Genomic DNA, 16,080 nt, shown 5'->3' with positions numbered 1-16,080 from the left:
GTTATTCTTAGGCGTATCATACCCTCAGAAAAGTTAATTATGTATACAAGCAATCGCGACAGAAAAATTGCTCGACCAGCCTTTTGCGCCGAACAAATCAAGTGGCAAAACGTTACGTTGTATCGAAGAAAGTCTTATTTTCTGAGGATTTGCTTGAAAAATAATTAAGTGCATCGAATTTTTATTAATTAACGTTCAATCGTGTTTTATCATAAGCCAAACGAGAAAACTTAATTAGCTGAGGAAAAGCTTTTGGGTGAAATTCATTAAATAAGCGAAATTAGTTTCGCCGGTATTGTTAGCATAAGAGAGTAAGGAAATTAGAGGGCTGGAGGGGGAGGAGAGACGGGAAAGAAAAAAATGTCTGATTTAATCTTGGCAGCAATCCTTTGGCAATTATCGGAGTAAAGCCCTTTAATCTTGGAAGCTTTTAAAACGATTCTGACTGCTCATTTTGTCGACATTGTTTGCTGCTGAGTATTATTTCAGAGATTTAAAAATCAAAATGTTAAATTGACATTTCTGTTATTTATCTGCCTGTGTACGAATGTTTCATATTCAAATTAGTTCCCAAGAAAAGCAATTCGCAGTATCCTGTTTGCGTGATCAAATATATCTTTAATTTCACCTTCTTTATCTTACACGTTGACACAGGAATTAATCGCTCATTTAACTTTTGAGGAAATTTCTAAATTAAATTTGATTTTGTAAATAAAATCTTGCGCATGCCTTTTTATCAACTTTGGCAGAAGTGGAAATTTGTTTTAGACTAATTCAATGTATTTGAGATTTCCTACACGCTGTCACTTAAATTTGAATGTGGGATAGATTAATTTGCCTGATATTGTTGCTTTGCGATTTTCAATTATTTTTGGTATGAAGCGACAGTTATGCTCACCAGAATTAAGTATAGATTTCGTCTATTCTTGTTGGTGTCGTCTAGTCTGCCATTTTTCTTGAAAGTTTTGCACATTTCAAACGTTTGAATAAATTTTAAGCTAAGTTTAAGTTAATAAAAAATATTCCAAAAGAAACAAAACTTGAACTCGTTTTGAATTAAATTAATCTTCCACAGTGTGTTTTTGAATCCATTTAGAGAATGTTTCATTCTGGATAACAATCATTTTCCATTTTTCTGATTTCAAAGAACGTTAAATACAAACATAAATTATCTGAGTCTATAAGAATGGAAGAATTTGTTGATTGTAAGAAAAGGACGAAAAACGGATCACAAATGCACGTTTTCGTAGTACAGAATGTTTTGAAGTGCTTAAAAGCCTTAAACTTTACTTCAGTATGAAATAAATTAACTTATTTCAATCAGCTGAGAATTCAAATGCAAAATAATGGTTCTTTTTTAACCGGAATGAACAATACGAAACACATGTATTTTTTCTCTATTTAACAAGGAACAATCTTATAGAAAATATTCCAAACAGTGGCAAACTTCTTCTATAATAATAATAATTTAATGGAACTAAATATTTTTAAAAGAAAATTGGTATGATTCTTATTAAACGTAAAATTTCCAATACTTTATATGCGTTGTATGGTTAAGTTCCTTAAACATTTCACTAAAGGAAAACATATTAATTAATCTTACGAATTTGTATCGGTGGTGAACTTGTTTATTATTTTCTTTTCTAAACATAAATTATTTGATTAAAATAATCAATAGCAGAATCTCTCGTCAAGAGAACGAACGCTTTTTTTTTTCTAACATGCTCTTTTCATGCTGAGCAATTTGTTAATATTGCTACCAAATCACGATGAAATTAATAAAATGTGGCAACATTCAAAATTGTTCAGTAACTTTGATTAAAAACATAATTTAATTAATTTTGTGCATTTAACAAAATGAAATGTTTACAATGATTTTTTTTGAAATTTTAAGAGGTTTAGTTATTTTATAAAAGTGTATACTCATGCAAGGTGAGGTGAACTGATTTTTCCCAGTTGCTATGAGTAGAACTACATAAAGTGAGTACTTTTGTAGCCCAATATTGTAAAATCAAGCCTTCGCACTTATAAAGTTATAAAATTGCTGTTTAAGAATATTGATACATTTTATAATAATTTTCTGTTTCTTAACAGAAAGGCTTAACAGAAAAAAATTAAATACAGTCAACTCTCGATAACCCGTAGTCCTACGGGACCGGCTAAGAGTTATTTGTAATTCGAGTTATGGGAAGTTTCCAAGACAGTCTCAAAAGTTTGGGAACCAATGAAAACTTTGAGATAAAGAATATTCAAGTTATAAGCTTCGAGTTATCGAGATCCAAGTGTATATAGCATTTAACATTATAGCACAAATAATAAATTATCCACGGAATTCTTTCTTTATTTACACTTTGTTTTCGTTTATGGATTTATATTGGTTTTATAAACAACTGGATTCATAATTGCAAAACTTAAAAATACTGCTTAATGGAGACTAATAAACGAAAGTTATTGGAATTATTTTCCCACAAAGTAACTGTTTCCAAAATCCAGTATCCTTGAGGGTCAACGAACGGCGTCGTCAACATGCATTATTCCCCCAAACTGACTCAAAGAGGATGATAAAAAGAGTCAGAGGGAAATCAAAAGCAAAACAGTGTCAAACAGGGAGGGGGTTCCCAAGTCCGACCGAAGAAAAGGTGTTCTTGGCGCCCATTGTTAACCCTTCATTCACAGATCGCTGGACACCTTTTGATGTCCGTTCTGGACATCTTCCTGCCTTTTTGCGGCCTCCGTCCGGCCGGAATCGCGCGAATATAATAATCTGTCGGTCATTTGTCCGGCTTCGGTTGACATGTAGGCCATTCCCAGCCGGCACGCACCCTTTACTACGCTACTCGTGATGCTTTTAGAAGCCATAACAAAGGATTAGTGGGATATTTGAGCAAAACGACCAGAAAATCCCATCGGACGTTTGTTTGGGAGAGAGATTGTAAAAAGAAGCGATGGTTAGTTCTCCTAAGTTTCAGAAACCTCTCAAGTAGTTATGCCTTGAACTTTGAACACCGGAGCACTAATCGTCCTCACGTACTAACACCTGACTTCTTACACTAATTATTCTCCGTCTAAAAAAGGGGCAATGAATTTAATTTTCCGAATCGTCCGCAAAAGCAATGAAAGTAAGAAAAAAATATATGAAAACCCTTTTGCATATATTTTTTTCTTACTAATCTATGGCACTAGCGCAACTAGAAAATACCTTCTGTTGGGAGCTTTTTGATTCTATCAGTCATTACATGTATACAACTACTGTATTAGAATTAGCCATGTTGTTAAAATCAAGAGCTCTGTGTGAGTTGACCCTCTCAACCCCATTTCCTTGCTGCGCCACTGGTGTACGGAAAATGTCAAGATACTGTTGTAAGTAACCATCTAAAAGATTGGAATTTCTAAAGCAACTGCATATTAAATAAATACAGCATTACTTATTCTTATTTAATTACTTTTAGTTATGTCTAGAAAGTATATATAAAATCCATAACTAATAGTTAATGCGTTAAAAATCATCTCAGAGCGCTTATATCTATAGAGCGCTTATATTACCTATATCTATATATTTTTGATTCAAATAATAGATTTTTCATCGGTTAATATAAATGAATCAATCATTTTTATTACTGGACATTAATTTTATTTTGAGAGGAATGGATTTCAAAACAGGACTATATTATGAATGAACTGCCAAATGTATTCGTTTTAAGGCTCTCATCCTCATTATTTGTAGAGTAACCAAATATTCTAAATGATTCATTAAGAATTAAATTTACAGGTTTGAGAAGTTAATAAATGATTATGATTTAAGCTAAAATTTCGAAAAAGGGCCCATTTTTAACCTTATGCTTTCTCTATCAAACGAATAATAAATTCCGCGGTGGTAATTTGTCTCTCATCTCTAATAGATTCTAATGAATATAAATTTTTACAACAAAATTGTGTATTCAAAGTATTTTTGCGCAGCTGGTATTAAAAACTACTCTAACATGTCATTACACTTTCCCTCGCATACAGCTACCATAAAATATTGAGAAATATAACAACCGTATTCGGTATTTGCTTTTCCAACATAAGAGAAAACCAGTGAAAAATAATACGTTATTAAATTGAGCGTAAAATACTTTGTCTATATTAATGAAAATAAGTATCTGTAAATCAGTGTGTGTTCAGAGCAATTAAAAGCAGCTGCTGCGAAAATTCAGGACCATTAATTTACCCTGAATGTCATTAGATCAAACTATTTAATTATACTTGTCTTTTTGATAATGGCTAACCATTTGTTTTATGAAGCAATTTAGGAATTAATCAGCGAAATAAAATGACGCAAAATTGACTTTCTCGAAAATGCCAACTTTTTTTTAGCCGATGCCCTTTCTGATGCTGTAATCTTTTAAAGCGTATCACACATAATTACCCTATATTATTTAGAATAATACTATTGGAGTTTCCAAAACTAGTATGTTATGGTTGTGGATAATCCGAAACTTTCTTCTGTGGCCTTCTTATAAATTCTGGTTTATGCGTATAATAGCATCTACTAGGTTTTGCTAGTCGCAAAAGCAGAATAAAGTGAGAAAATTGAAAATCCTTTGGAAAGCCTTGCTTATTCGGAAAATCAATTGTAAGTATTTTATTTGTTAAAAAAAACAAACTGGCAGAAGATAAAGATTTGAAATGAATGACATTTCTCCGGTTGTCTATTAACAAATTATTCGTACTTTGCTAAATAATATAGGGCAATTATGTGTTTTATCCGCACTGATCCACTTTAAAAGATTATAGTTTCAGAAAGGGCATCGGCTAAAAAAGAATTGGCATTTTCGAGAAAGTCAATTTCGCATCATTTTATTTCACAGATTAATTCCAAAATTTCTTCATAAAACAAATGGTTAGCGATGAAATGAAGCACATGGAGTCAATGAAACAAGTGAATCCGATTGTTTATTAATAATGCTACACTGTTAAAAATTTCCCGGAAAATTTACGGTAATTGTTACCGGCATCCATGTTGCCAGTAACTATTACCGTAAAAAATCAAATGTTACTGTAAAATTTTACGGTTTCCTCAGTAGGCCACAGCAACCAATTAGCGCTGGGATCGCTTATTTCTCCGGTATAAATTACTGTAGAAATCAGCGATGCGTTAAGTCAGTCATTTTACAGTAACAATTACCAGAAAATCTTCCTGAATTTTTAACAGTGTATCGCTAACCAATCACATGAAAGGCAAAGAATTTTATTTGGTTTTGTACAGAAAATATCATTAACCCTATTTTTTGCGAAGTAAAATAATCCTAAATTTTATTACTGTAGTTTACTGTTGTAAACAGCTCTTACAGACGTGGAAACAAATGGAGCTAAAAATTTTTCAGTTTGCTGTGCAACATTTTCATAAACACAAATGTTAGAATTAGCAAGACACAATTAATCAAATTAATTTTTCCAAGCATTGATGGATGTTACTACGTAGTTGAAGTTACTATGCAAAAGTGCTATCTGATATTTCTACTACTTTATGGGTTATAATTAGTAAATTGTTGATAAGATAGGTTATAAGCATTTGGAAATTTCTGCTAGGTACGCTACAAAAAATGAGAAAATTATAATAAGTTTTAATAGACTCAAAAAATATTGTTTTGTTTAATTTGGGGTGAAGAGTATTTTTTCAAAAAGAGCACACACATAACGTTTTAATGAAACATATAGCAGCTTTTTCCTTACTATTAGATAAATGGCACATTATTAGCATTGTGTTCATTGAAATTACGGCGCAATATGTAGTTTAAGTAGATCGAATGAGCGAATTGAAGCGTCTAGAAGCGAAGTGTGTAAGAGCAAAGTGCCGAAAATTAAAATTTGGATACATCTAGTACAAATGGTACGAGAAAATCATCTGTTTTGTTGCAAGAGATGATAATGGTAGCCCTCGTAGGTACTCCTATATACAGCATGGGTCAGAAAAACTTTTTAATGTAAGCATGCTTATGATTTAACTTAGCACGCGTTTTACGCAAAACTTTAACAAGTCCACTTACATCCCTGTGCTTTTCACTGCCTCAATTTGACAAGTACCTTATAACCGCGAAATAATTATGGAAGTTATCTTCGCAAAATAATTTGACGATAACATCTCTCTTCCGAATATCGACGTTTTTGATGTCAGAAATTTTATTATTCATGACAGGTCATTCTGCAGAAAAAGCAGTTCTTACCACATAGCCCGCAGTTTTTTGTTTATTTTATTTCATTATTTTTTTTTTTTAATTTCTCACCACATAGCCAGAGATTCAATTCCATTCCAATCAATTTCTTTTTAGTTTTTCATTCGATTGTGGCGAATTTCGAATTGTTTTTGTTTACCATATTCGCCTCGTAAATATATCTGCCGCAACCTTTTTTTCCTGTTTCATTTGTCATGCGTGATAAGATAACAACTGCTGGTAAACACGTTTTTCTTGTATCGCACATTCGTCAATTTCCATTTAACAAAGAAGCATAATCATATGCGTTATTGAACGCCAAATACCGTTTATTACGCTTTTTTTCTCGCTTCAGCAACACGTTGCGTGTCCAGCATCTGGCGACTTATCTTTGTTTTTCAGATGCAAGTGTCAAACGGCCGAATCATTAATCTATGGGAATAAGAGGTGCATTGGCGTCCTTCTGTCCGTCCGACTTTCAGCTTCCCACCTATCCATCAAGGGGGCCATCTATCAATGGAATTGAGGGGGACGCGTGCCCTACATCCATGCGAGAGTGGGGCCATGCAAAAAAGGGACACCTTGTCTCACCTTCAGCTTCATGCATCATTAGAATGGGGGTTGCCGGGGCTTTGGGTGTCTGGCTCGTCACCCACAAGGCGATGTTTTTAAAGATGGTCCTTGGCCACGATGGACGTTTGTCAAATCTCGTTTTTGAAAGTTGTAGATCAACAATCATATTCCGTTTCATCCGTTTCGCTATGAGTTGTACAAATTAATTAAAGAATCGTGGGTGAACATTCAAGTTACACAGCACTTTTTTTCCTCATCAGATTTTCAAAAAGTAGAAAAACTAACTGTTTTCTTAACATATCTAAACATTAGAAAAATGAATTTTTTCTGAATTTTATTTTTACGGAATTTTTCTCAAAGTCACATCAGCGGAAAAACAGTTTTGCAATTGGATAGTTTAACGATTTATCTCTAAATAACTATAGTTAAATATTTCTGACTTTAGAAGTTCACAAATAGTTATTACAGCAAACAACTGTTTAACTCAATGTTCCAAAATCATATTTTGCTCAATCCATTTGCACTGATGCAAGATTTTTACTCATAATTTTAACTTTATTTCAGGAGTTTTAGCTTTCAATCGTGATATATTCGAATATAAGGAACCATTATGTATCATAATATGAAGCATCAACTTTCTAAAAAAAATTTGTACTTGAAAAACAATGATTAGTATGAGTTGCGGGTGGGTCACGTCTGCAACACGTACAAATCATAAGCGTTTAAGTACAAGAAAACTTTTTAGAAAGTTTGTTCTTCATATAAGGGGAGGGTGATCCGAAGCGAGAAGGTTTTGGAAGAACGCTCGTAAATTGTAGTTTTTGGATTTTTACGGTTTATTTCCTAGCGAGGTTCTAAAACTTTAAAATAAAAAGTGATTTTTGTAATATGTCAAACCCAATACTTATTTATTATCAAATTTGACAAACATTTAAAAAACCCGCTTTGCCCTACCAGGGAGCCTAAAGCGGGTAAGCTTAAGTAGTTGTGATTTGGTACATTTGCCAATCAAATAAGAAATTAAAAATGATAAAAATAGTTGATTAGCTACCTGCCATTATAAAAGAAAATGTAAAGCAGTTGTACTTATCCAATTTAAAGTCAGCACATTTGTTTGTAAAACAAAGAAATAACTGACTAAATTAATAGTCAAATTAATTGCCATTCTAAAAAACGACTTTTTGAAGTCATGCTTATCTTATTGAAATAGAAAATCTAAGTCAGCACATGAGTCAAGAAATTATAAATAAGTATATGATCAAATCCTATACCCGCTTTGCCCAATCCGCGTTGCCCGAAGGCTCGTTTTTTATTTCAAAAGTTATAACCTTAAATTAAAAAAAAGAAACAAACGAAATGAGTATCGTAGTTTGGATGGTGTCAGAATAACACAATATTATTGACAATTAAAAAAATACGCGTTTTATATATATATATACGCTTTAACTATCGATTTTGAATTTTTGAACTCCCCCTAATAGTAGTACGGTTCTTCCGGAAATGCTACGCGCTTGGTCTAGCGCAGTGACAATTTGTTGTCCGGTAATAATTGTCTTCCAATACTTCGCAGCTGTTAAAAGTAGGAAAGGCGAACCGCACCGGATATATGTAAACTAAACATGTCCGCGGACGGACGAATGAAAAGACTTTTGATGGATCTGTCCACAATATGTAACGAACAGATGGACGATACGATTTACATGAAGCAATGTTGAGGGTTTTTGAGTGGGAGGAAAATCCGCTTGAAGAAGAGGATATGGATTCAAAGAAATAAATAATTTGGATTTCAATACTGCAAATGGTGTCGCTTGCATAACAAAAAAAAAAAAAAAAACACAGTTATAAAGCGGCTATTTCATTTGCTTGCTAATATTTGCGTAAATAATAATTTATTAAAAATAGTAGAATCTCGCTGGGAATTGTTTGACATTGTTTATTTTATTAATAATAATTCCTTTAACGGGGACAAATTAAAAAAAAAATCTATCAAGTAGTTTAGAATTTAGAAAGTTTTTGCACTGATTTCCCATCTATTTAATAAGTAAAATAACAACATAAATATTTGAAAAAAATAAATTCAAATTTAATTTTTTAATGAGATTCTTTTAAACTGCTATAACTTAAAGTCATCTTGATTAATTTTCAATTTTTTTTCAAAAACCTATGCACTAATATCTAAGCTTTAATTTTTATTCAGCGATTGAAAAAATATTAGTTCAATAAAAAAGTAGAAAATATTTAAAGAAAAAAGATACTTAAAAAAAATCTTTTTTTTTTTTTTGCAGTAAACAATTTTTTTTAATTCGCCGAATAAAAATTTAAGTAACTGTTTGAAAACTGTTTGAAAAAGATATGCTTTAAATTTCATTACCATATCTCTGTTAGTTCTTGACTTATAAGAGTTTTAATGCAACAAATCGGGAAAAATTGCATCATAGAGAAAAACGCGTTTAAAGATTTCAAGTTAAATATCATATTATCTAGTTGCATGCAACAAAAATAATTGTATCTTTCGTTCTAATTAAGATAGAAACAAGATTCAAACGTCTTTTAAACAGAAAAAGAAATAAAAAGTTTCTTAAATGTAAATACCAATTGCAAAATTTAACGATTTTTGTGTCGCGGACCCCCTTAAGGAACAGTCCTTACGTGCACAAATAATTAATGCTCGAATGTGAACAAAAGAAAAATCTTCTTTGTACTTGTGAGTTCAAAAGCTTATGTTTCTAATTTTAAAAGTCATCATGTACATTGGACAATCATCGCAAGATGGAAAACATACGCAACACTACATTTTCTTCCCTATCTGATTCTCTGAAATCTGTACAAGAGATTGAATACCTTATGGCATTGAAGTTATATTTGTGAATAACTAACTTTGGTTTGAAAAATAAGTGACCTTTGAAGGAGGGGGTTTACCCTTAGAGTATTTCTTGCTTTACACACAAGTTTTTTTATGCGGGGTGAGAGGGGTAGAATGGAGTACTGCGATACAATAGCCTTTTTCTCGCTTGATGTACAGTACATGCATGCAATGGTAATGATAAATTTATGCTAAAGAATATTTATTTTGTGAATGTGTTACGTCATGTCAGCGCTATTTTCTGGAAGCTAAAAGTTTGAATTGGCTGGAGTACGGGGCTAAATTTAGGATTATTTAATTTCATTCTAGGTGTGATTGTTAATTATAAGTTTTATTTTGCTTCTTTGCATGTGTGTTACTATATGATTTAAACAGATCAGTCGCTATTTTTGACACATTTTATGAATAAATAATAGGAGCATAAAAATATTTTTGAGAAAGAGTTAAATAAATGTTAAATATAGTGATCTTAATAAGCGCTAACTATAGACATAAAATTATTTTAAACTTCGTATAGTGACATTTATTACCGTGTAAATTTTATATTGGTAAATATAAATTTCAACTGTCGCATATGTGGATTACTTATTGCATTTAACAAAATAATTGAAATAGCCAATTTTCAAACAATAAACAAAACTTTTTGTTAAATCATTTAAGGACATTACAAAGCTTACTAGAAAGTTTTTCCACTTCATCTTGTCTCTTTCTCAAGTTTTGAACTAGATTATAAAAAGCTGAAAAAATCCTTAAAAGTCAGACTACACTAACAATGGTGCATCGCTTGAAAACTTTAAGCAGATTTTTTTAAATGAAGCAATTGAGAATATTTTTTAAAGTACACAAAAGCCTAAGTGAATAAAAAGTCGGGGGGAAGAAGCACTGTGCAATTTTTGCTCCTAAACTCGTTTTACGATCAAATACAGAGCTTACTCGATTTGACAGTGATTGATGCACACAGCGCGTTCTATGGAATATTTTAATTTCCTGTGCGACCTTTAGAGTATTTCTTACTGGACACACAAGTTCCCTTTCCCCTCCAATTTCTTGGTGTGCCCGCATTTTTACTCAAACTCTTCGTAAAAGAGGGTGGACTCTTTATTTCAAAATAGACTGATGCTTTCAGTTTTTTACTATCCCGTTCAATTGCCGGGTACTCTTGTATAATGTTTGGCTCTAAATAGATTAAATATATTTTTAATGTTGGAAATCTAAATTTGCACGGTTCAACAATTATTTAGCTTGGTAAAATAAAGAGCAAAATTAACGGTCGCCACCACCACATGGCGATAAAATAAAAAAATAAAATAGCAATTAAAAAGTCAGCTTTCAATCACTACTCGAACGCCATTTCAAAAATAAAGCGATGACCTTCTTTTATACAAAAGGTGTTAAGTGATTGATTGATATTAACTGAATTTATCAAACATAAGGGACCCCTCTCATTGCGTTTCCCTCACTTTATTTTGGGCACTAAGGTAACTTTATCACCATTCAATTGACATACTGTTAGAAGAAATGTGTGATGTTACACTTTTTATTTCCCCCTCTTCATGTTGCAAAACTCACAATTTCGCAAATCCCCCTGCTCCCTCGAGGCATGACATCATTTAAATACGATTCCTTAGAACTCACTAATATAGCCTTAATTTTAGTTATTATTTTCTAAAAGTATTAAAAATTTTGGTTTAATAAGACATGATTAAAGTCAATTACTGTTTTGCTATCCATTTATAACTGGAACTAATTTGTTTTTATCTCTCTTTCTCCCACAGAGCCAAGTACTTACACATGCAGCACGTGCAAGCAGACATTCACATCAGCATGGGTGTTGGTCCAGCATGCACAAAGTATGCACGGGATGAAAATATACCTCGTAACGCCCTACCATGGAAGTCGAAGTTCCTCCACGCCTTCCACAATGGTGATGCCACCTACAGGACCGCCACCATCTCTCATCAACCGCAACACTAGCGGATTGGGAATACCGCTGCCCCCCGTGTTGCCACCGTGTTCTATGAATGGTCCAACCCATCATCATCATCATGGCGTCCTGCCTCAGCAAGCGCTTTCCCTGGAGAATCATCCCGCCCTTCAATTGCTTCGGATGCCCCTTGGTGAAAGACAATTTCCGCCCACCTCACTTGGTGCGCCGAATTTGTTTGCCAGACCTAGTCAAGACTTTCGAGTCGATATGCTGGCTACCTCTTCATCCACAAGCAACAACAACAACAACAGCACGGAACTGAGTCAATTCCCGAGACTTAATCATCACCCAAAACAACAGCACCTCCCACCTCAGAACAATACTTCTCTACCTGGACTGGGTATAGGAAGCTTCGAATCTCACAATCCGTTCATCGAAAGAGGACCTCTCGGGTTGGATTCGCACCCCAGGCCACCTCCCATGAGCTTAGGCTTTGAGCCGCAAACGGATTTCTATTCTCAGCGACTGAGGCAACTGGCGGGAGCCACCAGCCCGACAACTGTGGTAGCCTCACCTCGTAAACTGACCCCACCTTTTACTCATCCTCCCATGTCTTCCTCTTCTCAGCCTTCCACTCCGACTTCCACACCTCAGCCAGTGCTCAATCTTCACACAGGTGGCAATGTCACACCGGCTCCCACACATCAGCACAACAATAATCAAGCTCATCGTGGATCTTCAGCTTCTTCAACCAGTAGTAAAAACGGTGGTGCCACTGATCCAGCCGATGGCTCTCCTAAGTTGCTCAAATCATGGTCTTGTGAATTTTGTGGAAAATCTTTTCGATTCCAAAGCAATCTAATCGTACACAGGCGCTCTCACACAGGCGAAAAACCTTATAAATGTCCTATCTGTAGGCATTGCTGTAGTCAAGCAAGCAAACTTAAACGACATATGAAAACGCATCAAAGCAGCAACGGTAAATCTACTCCCGGTTCAGAAAATAACAGTTTGGAATCACCAAGGTCAACCCCAGACTCGACGTCCGAAGCTGGAAAAGAAAGAAATCGAGAGAGGCGAAGAAGCATTGATGAAGACGAAGATGCTTCTGATGGCCAAACTGCTGATAATGAAGAAGAAGAAGAAGACTTAGACGATGAAGAGGAAGAAGAAGATGATGAAGAAGATTTAGAGGATCTGGATGATAGCAATGAAGTTATGATGGCCGAAGATTTAAGCACCAGAGGCCATACGAATTCCACGCCAAACCGTGGATCTCCAAATTCAGATCAAACTGATACACCAAAACCCACCTCTGATGATGTGATAGTAAACAACGATAATAACAGTAGCAACACAATAAGTGTTAGTAATGGAGAAAATGGGAGCAATGACAATGGGGAGAAAGAAAATTCAAAACCTGAGCCTAGGCACTCATTACTCAGTGAAGTGATGGATAAGATAGGGTTAAGTAATATCCAACAGTACAATGAAGCTTATCAGAAGGCTTTAGAGGAAAGTTCATTGAAAATTTCTTCGAAAGATGAAACAGAAACACCAAGTCGTGACCGAACTCCGATGACAGCGAATGGTCCTGAAAGGCTCAACAGTAGGGAAGAAGGCAATAACACCAACACAAACAATCACGGAAGCAGTAAAAAGTCCCTTGCTCTCCAGCAATCAATGGAATTCGGCCACGGGTTTTTCGGTGCCTTTGCCTATCATCATCACCAGCATCACAACACATTTGATGTGGCTAAACGGCTGAAATTGGACATAAATGATCATATTCGCGGAAGCAATGATCGGGAATCTTTATATGCAGGACTATGGTTACCATCAGTGCATGGTGGCAATCACGGTCACCGGGATTACTTCGACTCAACCGAAGTATCCCGCCACAAAAAATCTTCCTCCTTCGAAAGTGCCTTGAAATCTGTTACCCCTACCAACATGAGCATCAGGTCGTTGAGCCCTCGTCCCAGCACAAGCGGCAACGGAGGCAACTCAGTGTCAAACCTCATAAACTCTTCTTCCAAAAACGGTAACTTGAACAAAGAACAACGCCGGAACGACACATGTGAGTATTGTGGCAAAGTGTTCAAGAACTGCAGCAACTTGACTGTGCATCGACGATCTCATACCGGTGAGAAACCGTACAAATGCGAGCTGTGCAGCTACGCTTGTGCGCAGAGCTCAAAACTAACAAGGCATATGAAAACACACGGACGTTTGGGGAAGGACGTGTATCGGTGCCGATTTTGCAACATGCCTTTTTCGGTACCTAGTACTTTAGAGAAACATATGAGGAAATGTGTGGTGAACCAAAATGCATCTGGCGTGTCATACACGGACACTCAATCCAGCTTGCCCTACACGGACACACCTTCCGCTTTATCGTATGACACTCCACCCGCACTGACATACACTGACACGCAATCGGGTGTGAATTACACGGACACAACATCCGACGTGTCTTACACGGAGACGGCGGATTGCAGAGACTCAGACTCAAAAGATCTGACATGAAACAGGATGTCATCTCAAGACCCAACTTGGAAAATTTTAAACTGATAATATAAATATATACATATATAAATATAAATATAAATATTATTTTTCAATTTCCGTACGATGTGAAACTTTTTTTCCTCCTAAGGCCATGGGTCTTTTCTTTTCGTCTTCTCGAGGACGAGATCGAATCGAATAATTTGCGGTGAAACGTACGATATTGTGTGTGCATATTCTTGTGTGTCGGTTTTAAACCTGTGGTCACACACTATCCTATGAATATTTGTAAAAAAGAACGAAGATACGAGCCTTCCCTCTCTGTTGTTACATTCATCAAGTGTTACATTTTTTCTATTGTGTGTGTCTGGAGCTCAGCTTTTAAAGTAACGAGTTTTAAGTTGTATCCGAATTTGACTAAGAGTTAGATATAGTCATAGCCAGTTACTGAAAAGTGGTTTTGCATTTTGATATAAAATGGAACGATTAGATTGTTAAATTAAGGCAAATACATTACATAAGCTTCCCCTTTCTTCTTCTTCTTTTTTTTTTTTTCAATTTTTGTTATTCTGTCTTTTTATTATTATTATTATTATTGTTTAAAAAGTTTTTTTTTATGTAACCTCAAAAATCTTTTTGTCAAAACCGATTATCAAATGGATTTTGACAATTTTAAATGCTCACTACTACATGGAATTCAAATATTTTTTAGTTTTTTCGTAATCGTTTTTTGCATTTTTGACCCAGCTCATTCCGGTGAAATTTACATGAAATACATTATATTTTGCGGAAAATATAGTTATTGTTTGCAATGTTTAAAACCTTATTATAGTTTAACTTTTTATGACAATCATAAATACTTTCCACTGAATTAAAGTTTTATTTATTAATTATATTTTCAATGCTTCATACTGACACTTATTTACACTTTTTCAAACCAATTACCTTATTTTTTTTAATTTGCTAAAAGTTTTTCTCCCCCTTTTTTTCCTTTTTTAGACTGTCTTTAATATATTGATCCACAAATACGCATTTAAGTGTTATTTGTCATCATTGAAACTCAAAAACCTTAAGTGTGAACCAAGCATTTCATTAAAAATTTATAAATATTGTGATTAATTTTTAATACTTTAGATGTATCCGTTACTGTTATGGTATTTAAAAGTGACAAAAGTATTTGTAGAAAATTTTCTCACGAAAGAGTATTATTTGATTTTTATATATGACATGTTTGTTACGTTAGAAAACTTCCGTGGAATTGGAAACAAAGTTGTCTTTCAGATCTACCACCACTCCATTTGCTACAGGTGTATAATGAAAACAACGGCGGAAAAATCTCTACTTTTTTAAGGAATGCTTTATACATTTTCAAATACTCATACTGAGATTTTTTGCCTAAAATATTGTATAATAACTATGTGAATATTGTGGCAATAACACTGGTGATTCTATATTGTAAAACTTGACTGAATAATATACAATTTATTTGGGTGTAAGTATTAACCCATAAACCGCAAATACCTCTGCTAAGCTAATTCCTACTAGCGAACGAGATCTCGGGAAAAAACTGAGCATTTAATGTAATTAAGGCTAATGATTTCACTTTATACTTTATTACAAACCGTTACATAAGTAGTGTTATAAAAATATTGTTTACTAACAAAAATTTATTTATACTGCGTTCACGGAAAAGATGAACCAAATGTAAATGAAGAAAAACGCCATTTGGCGACGTCAACCACTTTTTGGCGTGGATAGCAAAAATTTGCCGTCAAGCAGACAGTAAATATTGGTTTACTTTTTTGTTGCAGAGAAAAGCCTCAAAAATAGCAAACCTACTGGTTACCCATTTGTTTATTTTTGGTCTATCTTTTCCTTGAACCAAGCATAGTTCCCCGTCTTCTCCCAGTAGTCTCCTAACAGATTTAGTGTCTTGTTCAAGAATATTTTATATAATTTTTCTTCTTTCCACTTTAGTTTAGCTGTAATTGAATTTTACCTTAATTATCATGGAG

The 16,080-nt window shown here is 34.2% G+C and overlaps 1 protein-coding gene across 1 annotated transcript in view; it reads left to right on the top strand.

Annotated features, from left to right (window-relative positions):
- Positions 1 to 14,086, top strand: part of LOC129222935 (B-cell lymphoma/leukemia 11A-like) — a 46,215-nt gene extending 32,129 nt beyond the window's left edge. The window contains exons 4-5 of the mRNA XM_054857496.1: positions 11,406 to 13,911; positions 14,056 to 14,086. Of these exons, the coding sequence (XP_054713471.1) occupies positions 11,406 to 13,911; positions 14,056 to 14,086 (2,537 nt within the window). The remainder of the gene's footprint in view (positions 1 to 11,405; positions 13,912 to 14,055) is intronic.
- The last annotated feature ends 1,994 nt before the right edge of the window (positions 14,087 to 16,080 follow it).

This window comes from Uloborus diversus, chromosome 5 (genome assembly GCF_026930045.1).
Source record: "Uloborus diversus isolate 005 chromosome 5, Udiv.v.3.1, whole genome shotgun sequence".
Lineage (NCBI taxonomy): Eukaryota > Metazoa > Arthropoda > Arachnida > Araneae > Uloboridae > Uloborus > Uloborus diversus.
The sequence above is the reverse complement of the archived record's forward strand: the minus strand, read 5'-3'. Positions and strand labels throughout refer to the sequence as shown.